General features: G+C 27.7%; 1 protein-coding gene across 3 annotated transcripts in view; it reads left to right on the top strand.

Moving 5' to 3' along the window:
* The first annotated feature begins 1,154 nt into the window (after positions 1 to 1,154).
* LOC149883560 (5'-3' exoribonuclease 1-like) overlaps positions 1,155 to 19,276 on the top strand; it is a 31,037-nt gene continuing 12,915 nt past the window's right edge. For 2 of the 3 annotated variants that reach the window (XR_016455796.1, XM_090098288.1), the window contains exons 1-23: positions 1,155 to 1,389; positions 1,842 to 1,928; positions 2,066 to 2,197; positions 4,094 to 4,194; positions 4,296 to 4,393; positions 4,638 to 4,747; positions 5,243 to 5,353; positions 6,338 to 6,505; positions 6,638 to 6,806; positions 8,404 to 8,471; positions 8,666 to 8,764; positions 8,841 to 9,121; positions 9,204 to 9,293; positions 9,390 to 9,546; positions 10,052 to 10,171; positions 10,279 to 10,662; positions 10,933 to 11,119; positions 11,296 to 11,383; positions 17,200 to 17,287; positions 17,422 to 17,535; positions 17,640 to 17,906; positions 18,212 to 18,375; positions 19,070 to 19,205. Coding sequence is in view for 2 of the 3 variants with exons in the window: in XM_090098288.1 (XP_089954414.1) it covers positions 1,854 to 1,928; positions 2,066 to 2,197; positions 4,094 to 4,194; positions 4,296 to 4,393; positions 4,638 to 4,747; positions 5,243 to 5,353; positions 6,338 to 6,505; positions 6,638 to 6,806; positions 8,404 to 8,471; positions 8,666 to 8,764; positions 8,841 to 9,121; positions 9,204 to 9,293; positions 9,390 to 9,546; positions 10,052 to 10,171; positions 10,279 to 10,662; positions 10,933 to 11,119; positions 11,296 to 11,383; positions 17,200 to 17,287; positions 17,422 to 17,535; positions 17,640 to 17,906; positions 18,212 to 18,375; positions 19,070 to 19,205 (3,207 nt within the window). In the remaining variant the exon portion in view is untranslated. Of the gene's footprint in view, positions 1,390 to 1,821; positions 1,929 to 2,065; positions 2,198 to 4,093; positions 4,195 to 4,295; positions 4,394 to 4,637; positions 4,748 to 5,242; positions 5,354 to 6,337; positions 6,506 to 6,637; positions 6,807 to 8,403; positions 8,472 to 8,665; positions 8,765 to 8,840; positions 9,122 to 9,203; positions 9,294 to 9,389; positions 9,547 to 10,051; positions 10,172 to 10,278; positions 10,663 to 10,932; positions 11,120 to 11,295; positions 11,384 to 17,199; positions 17,288 to 17,421; positions 17,536 to 17,639; positions 17,907 to 18,211; positions 18,376 to 19,069; positions 19,206 to 19,276 lie in introns of those variants that run through there. The other variant, XM_090098289.1, reaches the window with a different exon arrangement.

The following is a 19,276-nucleotide window of genomic DNA, read 5'->3' as shown; positions in this document are numbered from 1 at the left end:
TGACAGTATAGTTTGCAGATTTCCACTTTTTTTTATACAAGTAAACAAATCGTTGAACAGCATGTCTAAAATCAACTTCTTTAAAATCAGCAAATTTTGGCTGAATAAATTTTGATATATCTTCATTAATATTTTGTTTTGAAATACTAAGATTGTTTTTATGGAGAAAATTATGAATGTCTAAGTTTAATAAAACCATATCTAAATAATTATTGTAACAAGTATTTTGTATTTAAAAGTTTAATGTTATAATATATATGCCGCCCGGACTACTAATACTTGTTATTAATTAAGTTACTACAAGTGTTAGTAATTAAAATTAAAAGTAATTAAATTACTGTTAGTGTTAGTAATTAAATTACTAACAACTACCAAAAATATGTTGCTGCTATGCTATGCAAAGTAAGGTATCCATACTAACCAAAAAAAAATAATCTCATAAGAATTGTGAATCTCATTTTAATACATACCCCCAATATTGTGTACTTAGCGGAAGTAAAATACTTTTAAAACAACGTTAATGTAAAAATGAGTTGTTGCTATGCAAAATTTAGTACCATAGCAACTAAGTTAAAACGTATATAAAATCTGAACGGGGATTTAAGGGGACGAGCAATCAATTAAAACTCGATTGAAGCATTATATAGATCAAATAAATATAAGACAGCACATGGCAAATTGTGGTAATTATTAGTTATAGTGCGGCAAAAAAAAAATTTCTTAAGGAATTTTTTTTTTTAATCTGTGATTTTCAAAGTATAACTGAGATAACATGCTTTGACAAATTTATTTCACACATTGGTTTTTTCTTATCTCTAAATACTCTAGAATAACATGTACTAATTTTTTTTTTCAAAAACGTAGATGTAATTGAAATATAACACAACGTTGATATCACCGTTAATTACGTATTTAAATTTTTTTTTTTATTTTTTTTTTATTTCAATATTCAAATGCTTAGAGTCCTGGTAACTAAGGGATTTAATATAAATAAGTTATCAATAAATTTCTCCTAATATATATAGATACTAAAACTTAATAAGTTTTCAAGATTAGATAACTAAAATTTTTCCCATTTTGTCCACCTACTGGCCCACTGTGCACTGTGCCGTGAAGATCAAACCATTAGAAACTGAATATGAAATTTAAATTTTATCCTCGTTCAACCAATCCGACACTCGGCTGAAAATTACGGAAAAAGACTTACGGAAATAAGGAAGTACTTTTAGAGAGATTCTTTAAATTTATCATAACTGTTTATGATGCAAGAAAAATATATTTCTTTTGCTACCACAGCCGTCATATTATTTATCAAAAATTAAGGACAGACATATTTCTGTTTTTAGTTTATTTTAAGTGCATAAAAGAACTGACTTAAAGACTGATTAGGTAGGGAGCAGTTTTGTTAAATATATATATATATATATATATATATATATATATATATATATATATATAAATATAAATATATATATATATATATATATATATATATATGTATATACATATATATATATATATATATATATATATATATATATATATATATATATATATATATATATATATATATATATATATATTCAATATATATTTATCCAGTATATATGTTTTATACATAGATGGTTGCACGTACTTATGTACAACCCTTAAACTTACTCACAGATATGTACATATGGAGATGTACATGCCACTCTAATACATGTATACATACATACATACATACATACATACATACATACATACATACATACATACATACATGCATGCATGCATGCATGCATGCATACATACATACACACATAGATACAATAGTCTTTATTACATAAAATTGTTTGTAGAAAAAAATAATTATGGGTGTGCCCAAGTTTTATCGGTGGTTATCTGAAAGATATCCATGCTTGAGTCAAGTTATTAAAGAACATCAGGTTAATTAAGATTTATATAATAAGCAAATACATTGTATTTTTCAACTTATATTTTTAGTGATTTAAAATTTTTGGCTTACATATAAATCTTCTACTAAATACCAATTAATCCAATTTTTTAAAAAACTTACTTTTAGATTCCAGAGTTTGATAATTTATATCTTGATATGAATGGTATTATTCACCCCTGTTCACATCCTAATGATGATGACCCACATTTTCGAATCACTGAAGCTCAGATTTTCAAAAACATATTTAATTATATTGAGGTATGTTTGTTAATTAATAGCATTAAAGTAAAAAAACAATAATAATAGCATCTTTAATTTCTACTAGATGCTATAAGAATAGATATATTACAAAAATAATAATAGCATCTTTAATTTCTACTAGATGCTATAAGAGTAGATATACAGTAGTGTGGAAAACATTACAAACAGCTGAAATTCTCTAGTTTTTTTGTCATAACTTTTTATCATTTCACTGAAAATGAATGGAATTTTTTAAAATTGTTCTTCTAAAGTAATTACATAATATAATTCACTAAAAAAAAAGAAAATTTGTTATGGAAAGAAGAAATTCAAATTTTATTGAAAATATAATCGTACAAAAGTTTATAATCAAATGCAAAAAACTCAAAAAAGAGATATTATTTCTAATTCCTCCACATTTTTTCATTACAGCACATCAGTATTTTGTTGGATATCCTCTAGATTTTAATATCGCTTGGCACTGATGAGGCATAGAGTCAACTAAGTTGATAAGCACATCTTTAAGGATATTTGCCCAACAATCTGAAAGGATCTTGAATAAATCATTTTTATTGGTCAGTTTTTCACCCTTCAATTGACGATCAAGATGTTCCCAAAGATGTTCTATTGGATTTAAATCTGGACTTTGAGATGGCCAGTCCAAAAGTGGAATTTTTTTTTTAATTTAAAAAATTTTTGACAGAGTTTGCACGATGGTTTGGATCGTTGTCTTGTTGGAAAATCCAACCACAAGGCATTTTGTCTTTTCCATGTGGCAGCATAACATTTTTCATTATATCTAAATATGCATTCTGATCCATTATACCTTCAATGCAATGTGAGTAGACCAATAGAATTAGGACTCAAAGTGGACCAGTAGAATCGTGACTAAAAGATCCCCAAACCATTATATTGCCACCACCATGTTTAATTATTGGTATTTGATACTTAGGAGCAAATCTTTTACATTTTGGATGTCTCAGGTACTTGATACCATCGCTACCAAACATGTAAAACTTTGATTCGTCACTGAATAAGACTTTTGACCATTCTTTTGAAGTCCAATACAAATGATCTTTTGCAAATTTCATTTGTGCTAAGCGACTATTTAATAATATTATTGGTTTCTTGGCAGGACAACGACCAAACAAAAATTTTACTGATGCAGGCGATGTTTTGTGGTATCTACGCTGCATTTAACACCATAATTCTTGCTCAAAATACCATTTAATTCGACAGCACTTCTGTGGGGATCTTGTTTTGATTGTCTTACCAAAATTCTGTCTTGATGTTCTGTAGTTATCTTTAGCCTGCCTGGATAATGCCTTTCAAGTGTCTTACGGTCTCTATATCTCTTAACTTGTATGCTAATTGTTGATTTAGCCACATCATAAAGCTCAGAAATTTGTTCATAAGGAATCTTCTTCTCTACAGCACGTATTGTTAAGTTTTTCTTTTCTAGTGACAATTCCTTAGACTTTCCCATTATTTTTTTAATTGAATTTAAGTTAAAGATTATCTCCATTAAATTAGTTTTAATAATGTTTTTCTTACTGAAATTTTGATTTTTTTTAATGGGGCATGGAACTGTTCATAAACTTTTGCATGATTATGTTTTCAATAAAATTTGAATTTCTTCCTTCCATAACAAATATTCATTTATTTGAGTGAATTATACTATGTAAGAACAATTGTAAAAAATTCCATTCATTTTCAGTGAAAAGGCAAAAAGTTATGACGAAAAGACTAGAAAATCTTAGCTGTTTATAAACTTTTGCATGCAACTGTATTACAAAAATAATAATAATAGCATCTTTAATTTTTACTAGATGCTATAATAGTAGATATATTACAAAAAATCCATGGTAAGATTAATAAAACTCTCATTTTATTTTTAACTTTAATTAAATTTAGGTTCTTTTTCGAATAATCAAGCCCAAAAAAAACTTTTTTATGGCTGTTGATGGTTGTGCACCCAGAGCAAAAATGAATCAGCAAAGGAGCAGGAGGTTCAGGTAGGATGGCCTAAAAATTGGCTACTTAAAGTAAGTAAGATCTCTTGAACGCTTAAAATTTCATAAACCTTTGTATAGTTTTATAGTTAAATGATATTTAGGACTGCTAAAGAAGCAGAAGATGCAATTCGCAAGGCAATCCAAAAAGGGCAAACTTTACCAACAGAAAGTCGATTTGATTCAAATTGTATTACACCTGGTAAATAACACATGTTTTTTTTTTTTTATATGAGGCTAACAACTTGTTTCATATTAGGATTATTACTTATCATGTTTAGATGTTATAGTGGGCTGTTTATCATGATAAAAACAAACTTACATATAGTTTTTGAATTAAAAGAAGTTAGGTGTGCAAATGTTGACACTCATAATGTATATTGAGTCCACTTCTCTGTGATGGTCATGAAATAATAAAAGGTTTAGATTTGTTTGATATTTTCTAGGAACTGAATTCATGTCAAGATTGCAGCATCAACTGAAATATTTTATCAATCAAAAGATATCTTCTGATCCCCTATGGCAAGAATGCTCTGTGTATCTTTCAGGCCATGATGTAAGTTATTGTTTGATTTTACATGAAAAGCATTAGTTGCAACATGTATGAGAAATTTTCATGTATGATAATGGTATTCTTACCAACTATCCTGTATCATCATAATTTTAAAATGATTTATTTTACACTTGAAATAGCCAATCTTTAAAAACTATAAAATCCTGCATAGTTTTTAAACAATAAATAGAGATGAATATATAGGCAATAGTCTATGTTTATAAGGAGTCCCAATGTGGCTAAATATTATATTGAAACTAAAATATTTATAATATATATAATATTTGATAGTAAGCGTATTTAAATATTCTTCTCACAAGTCACTTAGGAGAAAATTTTAATCTAAGTATACTGTTTATTATGTTAATGTAGCAAGTTATTTATACCAGCTTTCATAATCTTCAAAAACTTTTAAATATAACCTTTTTCTGAACTTAACTCATATTAGGAAATGCCTAGGTTTTGCTGGAATAAATTATAAACAATCAACTTTTGTAGGTACCTGGTGAAGGAGAACATAAAGTAATGGATTTCATTCGTTACTGCAAATCAAAGCCAGATTATGATTCCAATACCAGACATTGTCTTTATGGTTTGGATGCAGATTTGGTAAATTCTTTTCTTTTTTTTTTTTATTTTATTACATACATACATACATACATGCATGCATGCATACATGTATACATACATACATAGTTTTAACTGAAATTTCAGCTAAAACCAAACTCTCAGTCTTGGTTTCGGTCAAAACTAATACCAAAGCAGAATGTTTTCATTTGCTATTTATCAAGCAGTACTTGCTGAAGATATTCATGATTGTGCCTGTCATAATAATATTATTTTTTGTGTTATGACATTATACTTTGTAAATTTAATAGTTTAGTTCATTTGGATTTTAAAAAAGAAGTTAAATAGAATCTAATATTAGTTTCTTAACATTCAACCACTTTTTCAGTTCAATTGTATTTCTTTTGTATTCAGTTGTTTTTCATATTGACTTCATTTATATTAAAGGCTAAAGTTTAGAAAAAGTCTGAAAACGACATAAACAATTTTTGTTTATGTCATTTTCAGACTTAAAGTTTCTGATCTTGAAGTTTCTGATTTTTAAAGCACTACCAAGATATCTTGTTAGGGGAAGTTCTATCAGAAGAAAAGTTGAGAGCAACTGCTGAGTTTAAATCCAATATAGTTAAATTAATTTCTTCAAATATAGAATAATATATAGTCAATACCAAAGTCAAAAAAAATTTTTTTTATCTCAACCGCTACTAACTAAAGATACATGCACCATTTTTATTTCTTCAAAAACTTATTTATTATGGCATAATCTATCTATATAATTTTCATTTTGATTTTAGTTTTTAAATGTTTAAAAGTTTTTACAATATATCTCAATTGAAACCAAAAATGTTTCAATTATTCTTATGCATATTATATACATAATAAAGAGTTGTTTTTATATAAGCATATAGTCTAGAAAGTAGAATAGGGTTTCATAGAAAGTTAAAGAATGCTGTACTTAGCCTTCACGCTTCTAATCATTTGCTATTTTTTCTTTTATTAAAATTTTTATGAGTAAGATTTTTTTAGATTATGCTTGGTTTAAGTACCCATGAGCCACACTTCTGTTTACTACGTGAAGAAATTCGTTTTGGTAAACAAGCAAAAAAGCTAGTTCGGCCTGAAGAGCAAACATTTCATCTATTGCACCTTTCTCTGTTAAGAGAGTATCTAGAAATGGAGTTTGTTGCATTAAGAGTATGTTTTTTTTTTCTAAAGTAGATCAAAAGTTTCCCTAATAATTTCTGTTAATACGCAATTTCTTGCTGGTAAGTAAAATATTTCAAAAAATCTATTTTTTTTTAAATCTGATGTTTCTGGGTTTTTTAGGATTCTTTACATTTTCGTTTTGAAACAGAATGTATAATTGATGATTGGATCTTCCTTGGGTTTCTTGTTGGAAATGATTTTATTCCTCATCTTCCACATATGCATATTAACCATGATTCATTGCCTTTCATTTTTGGGATATATAAAAAATTCCTTCCAACAACTGATGGTAAATATTGCTAAATTAATTGATAATATAATTGTTTTAAAAGTTTAAGCATAAAGCTACTTTGTAAGGTATCAAATTCTTTGATCAATAAATCAAATAGAAATGATTCTTGATAACCAATAAAGATAATACTTGATAACCAATAAAGATAATTCTTAATAACCAAAAATGATTACTCTTAATAATCATTAAATTGATTCTTGGTATAAATTTGACTAAAAAGTAGGGTCGTTTCCACACCTACTGTGAGTTTAACAAAAGTTATTTAGTATTAGAAATTAATTTTTGCAACCACAAATATGATATTTTAAGGGTTTAAAATTTTTCTTACTCTGAAACTTAAATCATTTATGCACTAATTTTTGATCGAAACTTTTGAAACACAGTTTTCTACACTTATCGTATATCTTATATATCGTATATCTTATATTTCTACACTTATCGTATATCTTAACATCTGCTTTTGTGTCTGATTTGTAATGTATTCATGGTTTTAAATGAAAGATTAATGCATTTGTAACATTTTTGTTTTGAATTTGTTACTGCTTTTCAAATATCACAACTGAAGATAAAATTAAGGTTTTATTTGTCTTAGATAAGACTCTTTTTCGAAAATGATATAGTTGCAGGTATTCAAGATCACCTTTCCAACCGAAGTGATCGTCAACTTTTTTTGAACTGCTCTACAATCTCTGGATCAGTAAGATTCTAAGATCTCTAAGATTCAATAAAGATTATGTGAGCAAAAAGCTGATAAAGTCACATTTTGAAAGGTTCTGCTCAAAATAAGTAGTTGGAGCATCAAATGCAATTGGCACAGACCTTGAAAAATTTTGTGTAGTCAACGCTATTAGTATTGAATGGAAAAATTCCAGTCTTTTTAAAACCTCTTTTTATATTATTTGTCATAGAAAGATCGATTATGAATGGATTTAAATGTTGGGTAGGGTTTTTGCCAACCCTGACACAATCATACCTTTTTTTAACAACATCAACAACATAATTGACTATCTGTATATTGAAGTTTTTGTTTCCAGCTACAAGTTTTTTGATGTGCCATTGTAAATACAATATTCATTTTTTATTTTTATGGAAAAAAAAGGCATAAACGGGTTATACATATTTTTAGTTCATACTTATCAATCATTAAAAAATAGTTTTGTTAATATTAAAAATTAATCGTGTTTTATTTACCTAATTAAGTAACTTACCTTTTATGTAATCTTTTCAAATTTGCTAAGCTCACTTGAGAACTCTCTAATTGCTGATACTTAAAAAGAGTATTTTTAAATACAGACATAATAAATCCGCTGTATTCATAAAAGTAACAATCTATTGGGGGTTTCTTTGTATTCAAATGAAAGTCCATAGCCATGTTGTTCATACATAAAATACAAATATAAAAAAATAAATAACTATTAAAATTTTTGTTGAATTTTAAAAGCCTACAATAAGTGTTGATTCATGGTGGGTGTGGAAATGACCCTAACCTTGTCAGTTTTTGTAAAACTTGCTTCTACATCAAAAAGTTTGTACATGTACAAAAGGCTCTGTAAAAATTTTTTAAAAATGTTTTAAAGTTTCTTTTTTATGTTAGGATATCTAAATGATGGTGGTGTAATCAATCTTCTTCGTCTTAAAAAGTTTTTTGAATCTCTGAGTGTAGTAAGTTGTTCAGTTCTGAAATTTTATTATTTGCAATAAAAAATTAAATAAAGTTTTAATTAAATTAAATAAACCTTTTCATAAAGTTCCTCAAAACTTTGAACTTCAACGTCTAAAAAATAGTTGTACTGTGCAACTTTTCATAAAGCATTTTATAATTCATCTTTAAAATTTGTGTTTTCTTAAAATTTTAGTTTGATCGAAATCGGTTTAATGAATTGTATGCAGATCTGAAATGGCTGGAAAGCAAAGGAGCTGGAAAATTATTAGAAAATACTGAAAAACCAAAGAAGGTTTTTTTATTTTTTCATTGCTTAAATATGCTTTTAAAAGTTTATTAGTGTTAAATTTTTTTTTTTTCTCTCTCAGAAGTTTACAGATTTAATGCGTGCTCTAGCTCTTGAGGAATTGAATGAGGATTTAGAGGAAATAAACAGATCAAAAGTTTCAAATTTACATAACATATTCTCAAATGAATCTGGAGAGTTTGATGAATCTTCATCAAGTTTAAAGTCTGAGAAACCTGTGAAGGTGAAATCTCTGTTAAATGATGATGTAGAAGTAGAAGATGAAGAAACTTTTGAGCTTGAATTTAAACAACATAAGCGACAGTACTACATGGAGAAATTTGATATGGATATTGCGGATGAGTTAGTTTTTGGTTTTGGTTTCAAAATTTCTTTTGCATTTAAATTGTTGCCAAAATGTTATAAATTATATTTTTTTATTTAGTGAACATATCCTAAAAATTTGCAATCAGTATGTTGTTGCTTTACAATGGATTGCACATTATTATTTTAATGGACTTCAATCATGGAGCTGGTGAGAAAATTTTCTTACTTTTAAAGAACAGTTGATATGGAATTTATTCAGTGGCCATTCACTTTTATCAAGTGTAATAATTATCTTTATTTTCAGGTATTACCCATATCATTATTCACCATATATATCAGATGTTGCAAACTTTGAACTAAAAGAAATTGTGTTTGAAATGGGTGATCCATTTCTGCCTTTTGAGCAGTTGTTAGCTGTTCTTCCTGCAGCTAGTCGAAAACTATTACCAGAAGCTTTCCAGGTAATAGTTAAAATAAATATTTTGAACTATTATGTTTTTAAACTAATTGTTATTGTCAAACTAATCAGAATTAAAGAAATAAAAAGTTTTAAATCCCTGAACCATTCCAGTACTATGTAATATATATGTACATATATATATAATAATGATATGTTAATACATACATACATACATACATACATACATACATACATACATACATACATACATACATACATACATACATACATACATACATACATACATACATACATACATACATACATACATACATACATACATACATACATACATACATACATACATACATACATACATACATACATACATACATACATAGACAGACAGACAGACAGACAGACAGACAGACATACATACATACATACAGTTATTTGCATGCTGTCATGCTGACTTGGTTCTCCTTCATGTAGTTATACTTAGATATTTGTGTCTTTTTTAGATGAGTACTGCAGTCAAATAGCCATATAAGAAATTTTTTTTTTAGAGTTTGATGATTATGGACAACTCCTCAATCATTGATTTTTATCCTCCAGATTTTCAGACTGATTTGAATGGTAAGCAGCAGGATTGGGAAGCTGTAGTTTTGATACCCTTTATTGATGAGGTAGTGTATTATGAAATAGTTCACATTGTTTTCTAATTAAAATTTATGCAATTTTATTTATTTTTTTCCAAAAATGCATTTTTATAAAATTTTCTACTAAACCATAGAAGCGACTATTGAAAGCTATGAAGACAAACTATTCACAGTTAACCGATGAAGAAAGAGCGCGAAACTCATTTGGGTCAGCATATAAATACACCTATGATAGAGCATTAAATTTTGTTTACCCCTCATGTCACCCAGACTTCAATGACATTACAATTTGTAAAGCTAAAGTAGAGGTCATTCATAAAGACCTTCATCGGCTCAGCATATCTCAAATAAAAAAAGGTTTGATGAAAGATGTTAAATTGAACATATACTTCCCAGGATTTCCGACAATGAAACATTTGAAGCATGAAGCTCATTTGGAAAAAGCAGGTGTTAAAGTTTTTCAGCAAAGCAGCCGAAGTGAAAATACTATTATCAAGATAATTGCTCCTAATAACCCTGTAAGCAATTCCGCTTTTCTACTCAAATGCTTTATTTAATATATAATAATTATTTCTTTTTATTTCATAAAATTTATGTTTATGAATGTGGAAGATTTAGTTGTTTTATAAGCACGTAAAAATTAGTGAAATAATATGGTAATTTAGTATATAAAATTTAGTTCTTGTGTAAAACGCAGTTTTTCCAAAATAAAATTAAAATTACTTAAAGTTAAAATTTTTGTAAACAAAGCTTTTTTTTAAAAAAAAATGTTTTTTAAAATTTTTCAGAGCATTGAAGAAGTTGCAAAGCAATTGGTTGGGGAAACCGCTTATGTTGAGTGGCCTTATATGATTGAGGCATTTGTTGTGTCAGTAGCTAATGACTCAGTAAGATATTACTTAGGTGATAATAATGAACTTTCCTCAAAGTTGGTGCAGGGTGAAGAGTACAACAATATCAAGAGAGAAATGAAAGGTACCATTTTTGTTTAGTAGTTTTTACAAAAAATATCTAAACAAGTAAAATAAATAGTTAAAAAATTTTCAGAATTTTATCATTAAAAGTTAAAACACCCAAAATGAAATGCAAACTAACAATTTACTGCTGTCCACTTTTTATTTTCTTTTTTCTTTTCTGAAATTCTTTTGTAGCAATTGCTTCTTATCATTTGGAAAAGCGTGGGATTAGACTTGGAGAAATTAAGATTTTAGTCCAGGCTAAACTATTATTGGGAGAAAGGTATATATTTTTATAAAGTTAAATTTTGAAGGTTTTTTAAAGTTTAGCTTCTATACAAAATTTATTTTAATTTTAAAACTCAAAATATAAATATTTTTTAACAAGATAAAAGTTATTAAATAATTACATTATTTATATTTGTTATATTTATATTATTTACATTTATATTACTTATGTTTATGTTACTTTTATTTATATTATATTATATTTGTATTTTATAGTATATTTGTATTTTTGATGTTTATTTTATTTACATTTGTCATTTATATTTACATAGACAGGTTGCGTGAAGATGCGTTTTTTTTTCCCCCAGTCCCACGCGGTTTCAGTATTATAGAAAATAAGCATAAACAACCGCATAACAATAGTTTCATTCTGCTAATATAAAATTTAAATTAAACATATTTTACATATTATTTAGTATAATAATTTATTATACTATAATAAATTTTATATATATTATTTAAATAGCTTCAAAAAAATTTATTAAGTGGAATAAATCAAAATATTTTATAACTCTTAACAATGAAGAGCAAGTAAGACAAAGAAAAATTAACTCTTGGAAACGAATTGGTCTTGCCAGATCCATTATCAATTGATGACTAGCAAAAAATGTGACACTGCTCCCTAATATATCACTTGGTGATATACAACTCTACCTTATTGACACACCTAGTCCATTTACCAGAGAGAATAAAGAGCATATAAGTCTTTAGAAGCATACAACTTCTTTGTTTCTGGGCATGTTCATCATGTTTTTTATCATAAAATCAAAAACACTGACTACTGTTACTTGAAAACTAAGGTAATGTATTAAAGAAATTATTTTGTAACCATTTACTTTTTTTTTAAAATTATGGTTGTTCATAGGTTCTGCCAAATCAGCAGCAAGGACAAAGACACAAGGACTACGGCATTTGGGTTGCACCGCATAAAAAGGGCTGGATTTTGACTGGTAATTGCTCCTGTATGGCCGGACTAGGATCAGCCTGTAGCCATCTTGTTGCTCCATTGTTCAAATTACAAACTTGTGTTCAACTGGAACTAAATGAAACAGCATGCACAAGTAAACTGTGCAATTGGAACAAATCAAGAACTAAGGCTGAACCAGTCCCATTGAAGTATATGAACCTCAAGCGGCCAAAACATAATGCAAAAGTGCCATGAATCTCTTTTTAAGATTTGACCAAAAGCACCAGTGTTTATATGTATAAGCTGGTTATCAAGCACTAGTTATAATAGTGAAATAGATTCAGCTGATGAAGATGACCGCACAAATTTGCCAGACCCCTTAACCTATTTATACAATCCATCAATTGTTAATAACTCTTTAGATGAAGTTAAAAATATTTTAAAACAGCGTTTTAATTAGTATAAAAATTTAGTTATCAAAAACAATTTGAACAACTTGCTATGGTTACTATTACACAAAGTAATAATAAAATTTGACACTTACATAGAGGAGGTTGTATTACAACATTATGCACTAATATTGAAAACCCATCATTAAATTTTATTTATGAAATAATGCAGTATAAACAAATCCCAAACTTAACGGGTGGTTACTAAAAATCCGGACTAACTTTAACTGGATTTTAAATGCCACAAGCTAAATCTTTTTTTTTCATGCTTATATCCATTTTAAATCTTATTTAGTTCTCTGTAAGTTAATTTACTAGTTTTTAGATAATTAATAATAATTAAGAAAATAATGATGGCCAAGCAAGAAGAGGTAAGAAAACGGGTTTACGAGTTCTATTTGAATAATAAATTGCAAGGTAAAAAGTTCACAGTAGCTCACTTCAATGCTGAAAAAATTCCAAGAAGCACTATCTATGATATAATCAAACGTGTTGAGAATGATTCTGGGTACAAAAGAGTGCAAGGAAGTGGTCGTGTGGCCAAAATCATGACTCCTAAGGGTATCAAGCGCCTGAAAACCATATTTGATCAAAGTGACCGAGTTTCGATGAGGCAAGCTGGTCGAAAATATGGATGCTGTTATTCACATATCATTAAAACTCTTGCCAAATACACTGACATCATAAGTTATAAAAAACAGGGTATACCTCATTGACAAGAGAACCAGAATGAGCGAATCAAAACCGGCATTGATCGTCTTTATCGTGATTTTAAAGGAAAATCGGTCATCCTTGACGACGAGTCTTACTTTATGCTGTCACACTCAACAATTAATGGAAACAGCACCTACTACTCTAGCAACAGAGACAACACTCCACCAAGTGTTAAATATCGCAAAAAGTGCAAGTTCGAACCTAAGGTGCTTGTCTGGCTGGCCGCTTCTGACAAAGGTATTTCAAAGCCATTTTTTGTCCCCAGCGGCCTTGCAGTCAAAAAAGCCATCTATGAAATTAATTATATAAAGAGAAGATTAGTGCCGTTCATCAACGCTCATCATGCCGATGGTAATTATATATTTTGGCCGGACCTGGCGTCATCGCATTATGCCAAAACCATGACCAACTGTTATGAGACTCATAACATCAATTTTATCAAAAAAGTTGACAATCCGCCAGCCATACCGGAGTGTCGTCCAATAGAAGACTTTTGGGCTATTTTGAAAGGCAAAGTGTATGAGAGTTACTGGCAAGCAAAAGAACTGAAGCAACTACAAACCAGAATAAAGCTTTTCCTGAAAAAAATTGACCTTAACATTGTATTTTCACTTTTTGGGTCAACTCGTGTTAGAGTCGGCCGAATCCGAAGAAACAAACTGGTTGAAGATAAACTTAATTAAAATAAATAAATAACTAAAAACTCTTTTTAATGATAGTTTTATTTAATCTCTACCATAAAAACTATGGGAGTAATTGCCCATGAAAGTTTGTCCGGATTTTTAGTAACCACCCGTTACCTGCTTTAAACTACAGTAAAAAAAACAAGGAACATGCCAGGAAGTGCTACAACACTTTATTAGCAGCAGAGCACAAAGATTTTCGCTTGACTGGTGCTGGATTGTACATTAATATTGAAAATCCATTTTTAGGAGCAAGTCCTGATGGCTTTGTTGAATGTAAATGCCATGGTACTGGAGTTTTAGAAATTAAATGCCCATTTAAATTTAGGAATGGTCTTGATGGATAGAAAGAGGATAAAGAAAGTGCAATAGATATTTATGGAAACATTAAAAGAACATAAATATTACTATCAAATGCAGCATCAGATGTATATGTAACAGGTAGAGCTTATTGTGACTTTTTTTGTATGGAGTAATGGACTTAAAAAAGGAGATACATTTTTATTGAGAGTCGAAAGAGATGACAATTTTTGTAAAACATTACTGGAAAAATTGAAAAGTGTTTTCATAGAAGTGATACTTTCAGAACTATTATGCAGAAAGAAAATCCCAAAAAATGAGTTAGAAGAGAAAAAATACTGTCTTTGCCAGAAACCAAGCTTTTATCGAATGATGAATGTGATAGTCCAAACTGCAAAATTGAATGGTACCACTACTCGTGTGTCAGTATAAAACATGCACCCAAAAAAATCATGGGTTTGCCCAACTTGCAAGGATACAAAAAAAGAATCAAAAATAAAAATAAAATGAACTTTTTCCAGTTTTTCAGTTAAACAACAACACTATTACTCATATTTACAAGTCCACAAATAGTAAAAACTATGTTATCTAATAAATCAACTTGACTTATAAGTAATTTAACATTCAAAATGTCAAATCTTTTCAAGCGTTCAATAACTCGCTCTACATGAATTTTTACATTAGCAAGTTGCCTAGATTTATCTACTTCTTTAGCAGAGAGTTGACTTCTTCCTTTTATGAAAGCTGGTACTTTTAATATTGCACCTTTTGTTGCGACTTCTTGTTCGATTTGGAAGCCTCGGTCTGCTAGAATAAGATTACCAGTTTCAAGTATGTTGAGAAAACCTGACTGTATTGTAATCTGTTTATCTGAAACATGGCCACCCCAGCCTTCAGAACAGAAACTTAAAGAACCTGTTGGGGTGATACTTATAAGATATCTAATTTTATTACTATTTTTATAAGATGACCAAGACTGAGCCCTAGAGTTTAGTCCTAGGGATCTTTGTATAAATATTTCAAAGCAGTCAATAATTGAAATACAACTTCTGAAATTATAAAAATAACGAGGTAAAACTTTTCTCATTGTAATTTGGTCAGGCCAATTTATTAAAAATTTAAGTTTAGGTGCTATAACAACAATCCAACATCTAAATATTTTTCATGCCAAACCATAATTTAATGAAAACCTGAAAGCAAGATCTTCTATAAATAATTCTCTACGTAATTGCATTAAAACCAACAATAAATGGTCTTCTAAGGGTATTTTTTTTTGAAAAGCTTTTGACATGATTTTTAATTCTTTCAAATAGCCAGATACAGTTTTCTGCACTTATACCAGTGTAAAATCGAGCCTTTGCATTGTTTTTTGAAATATTTTTGTATGAAAACTTGTGTGACTCCAATTTTGTAATTTTATCACGCAACTGATAAAGCTCCAAATTTATTTCCATAAGTTCTTTTTGTAGGCTTTCAAATTGATTACATTCAATCTGTGTACCTAAAGATGAATGTTACTGTAGATAAAGTTACATAAAAAAAACTTTGAAATCAGAGGAATATAAAAATGAAGTAAATAATAAGTTTATTGTTAAGAATATTGTTCTTGTAATAGTTATTTTAATTTAATCGTAAACAGTAAACATCTTATTTATCTTATTCTTATTTATATAATCTTAGTAAATACTTCATTAAAGTATAACAAGTAGCTCATAAGCTACAAAAGCTACAAAAAGTAAATAATCCAGGTAATAAAGTATTATTTAATTATATTTTATATGCTGGATTATTTAGATTTGCGTTATTTACTTTTTGTTACATAGTATATAAAAGTATTTATAGATGTGAATATAACAAGTTATTATCAAGATCAAATAAACGCAAATGCAGAAATTGAATTATAAAAATATGTACCTTTTTCAAAAGTTAATGGTTCCATATTGTTTTCTGCTGGAGAATTTAAATTAGAAAAAAATTATAATTTTTGTGATGTGAATATAACAATAGATTATCAAGATTAATTGAATGCAAATTAAAAAAATTTAATTATAAAAGTATTTACCTTTTTCAAAAGTTAATAGCTCCCTGTTGTTTTTTGCTGGAGAATCTAAACTAGTTAAAACTTGGGTTTTTCTTTTCTGAGCACGTTTAAAACGATCTTTTTTTTTTACTTAAAACATTTTCTGGAACATTTTTGTAATTAAAAATGCTTGGTACATAGTCAAGATTTAAAGGATTGTCAGACTTTTTTCCTATAATAAACCAAATCTGAAATTAGAGGACAATTTAACAAAAAGAATAGTTGATTTATGCTCTATATTCAATGTTTATTTAAAGTATATATAAAAAAAGATCAATAAAAAAAAATAAAAAAATCTATAAATATTCACCAGAAATAAAATGATCACTGCAAAGTCTAGCACATTCTATGGATTTTTTAGACCAGTTTTTTCTTCGAATTGCTAATAGCCATAATTTGCGTTTCTCGACTTGTTTTTTATCTGGTATTCTGTAGAAGCTTCTTTTGATATCATTATAATTTGTTCTAACATTACTACAACCAACAGCACAACAATTGTCTGGCATATTTCTTAGTTTGTTGCAGTTTAAATAGCTTTAGTTTGTGTGTGAAATACAATACTTTGTTTTTTCTATACTGCCAGCAAAATACGCATGCGCAAAATAATGTAAACATTTAAACCCGTCTATTTAGAAATAACAAACAGATTTATAGAAGGAATGTCATTTTTTTTCTTAGGTACAAATGCAGCCAAAAAGGTGGTGTACAGTTAGAAAAAGAATGGAGCAGGCAAACTGCATTTTACCCTCTGCAGACTACTATTCAGGTTCTTTTATAAAAAAAATAAATAACTGTTTTTGTATTATTCATTTGCTCTATTAGTCACATTTTTATAAAATGTAGGTTAATATTTTGGATGTTAAAAGAAATATATATCCAAAAAATAAAAATGTCTTATAGGAGTTATCAGTTCATAATGAAAAGAGAGAGATCTTGGATTCAATTCCAAAGTTGTTTCCTACAAATTCACTTTGTTTCATGATGTCATCTCCTTTTTATGGTTGCTCTGGAGAGGTATGTTTATAAACATTTAACAGAATTTTTTAGTTAGTTTTTATCAAGATGTTAAAAAGGGTTTTAATGGGTTTTAATGATTTTAATTATTTTATTTACAAAAGGTTATTGAAATTGACAAAGAAACTGGAAGAGTTCGAGTTGCTCTTAATGTAACAGAAGAACCAAATTTCTTAAATATTATAAAAATGTATGATACCCTCTCTGTACAATATGTTTCTGATTGCATCATAGCACAGAGACTTGCGTTGCCCACTGATCTACTTAGTCGCATTACAGGAAATGTATTTGTTAATATGAATAAAAATGATGACTCACCATCCTTAGTTAATATTGGCTTAAAAATGAAATATTCTGGACAGAATAGAGAGGTTTGTTGATGTAATAATGTTGTAGAGAGTTTTAAAATGCTTCATCAAAAATTGTTTTTATACAGAAAAAAAGACCAAAGTATTTCCTAAAATGTTATATCTTTATTTTTGTGTGTAATATTCCTTTCATGCTAGTGATTAAGCACAGCTTATTACTTTATTTTAATTCCAGTATTTTACCTTAATCACTCTTTTAACTTCAGATGTAAAATTTGGGTAAAAATGATTTACTTGTCTAAGTCAAAAAAGAATAAATCTTTTTGTTTTAACAATTAGAGTTATAGTGAATTGTTTTTTATATTTAGATGTTAGGCTTTGCTCGTCGTTCTGTACAAGGGTGGACTTATTCACCTAGTGCAATAACTATCATTAAAAAATATATGGATGGGTTTCCTGAATTGTTTGAAGCATTAGGCAGAGCTAGTGGAAGAGAAAACTATAAATTTGACGAACTGCTTCCTGGACTAAGGTATTATGCTATCTGGTATTATTATTATCTTCTTTTATTATTATTATTATTATTATTATTATTATTATTATTATTATTATTATTATTATTATTTTATTATTATTATTATTATTATTATTATTATTATTATTATTATTATTATTATTATTATTATTATTATTATTATTATTATCATTATTATTTTATTATTATTATTATTATTATTATTATTATTATTATTATTATTATTATTATTATTATTATTATTATTATTATTATTATCTGCTATATATTATATGCTATCTAAGGTATTATATGCTATCTTTATATTAGTCATTATAACAATTTACAAATCAATAAGACCCTAAAATCTATTTAACTGGCAAATATTTTATATTGCTACAATGAGTTCAAATTTTAAACTTCTTATAGATGATTTATTTTTAAATTATTAAAGTTTCAATAGAAAATTTAAAAAAGAAAAACAAAAAAAAACATGAAGTTGTAATTTATTTAAATTTTAATTTAAAAAATTGATTACATAATATTTAAGTTATTTTACACAAAGTAGTAAATTACACTAAGATAATGTCAGACAGAATTAAAATAATGTCCAACAGGTTATAGTTTGTACCAGATATTGTGTCCTAAAAGCTTGAAATATTATTTGGAGTTTGGCTATTATACTTTAAGCTAACCTAAAATTACTTTGTAGTCGAAAATATATCGATAAAGTACAAGCCTTTTTGAAGACTCAACCATGTTTTAATGATCAGTTAGTGCGGTGTGGAAGCTCAGCATTAGATGAACCTGTTGTTAAACAAATAGAAGAAGTTGTTGATGGTTTAAAAGTAGGTTATTTATTATAATTTTATTTTTCGACTTACCCAATCTAACACTTATCATTAAGCATTAAAAAAAA

The sequence above is a fragment of the Hydra viridissima genome, unplaced genomic scaffold, assembly GCF_058129835.1.
Source record: "Hydra viridissima isolate aposymbiotic clone 2 unplaced genomic scaffold, HvirCarnegie_v1 scaffold_9, whole genome shotgun sequence".
Taxonomy (NCBI): Eukaryota; Metazoa; Cnidaria; class Hydrozoa; order Anthoathecata; family Hydridae; genus Hydra; species Hydra viridissima.
Note: the sequence above shows the minus strand (reverse complement) of the source record. Positions and strands in the feature narration are given on the sequence as shown.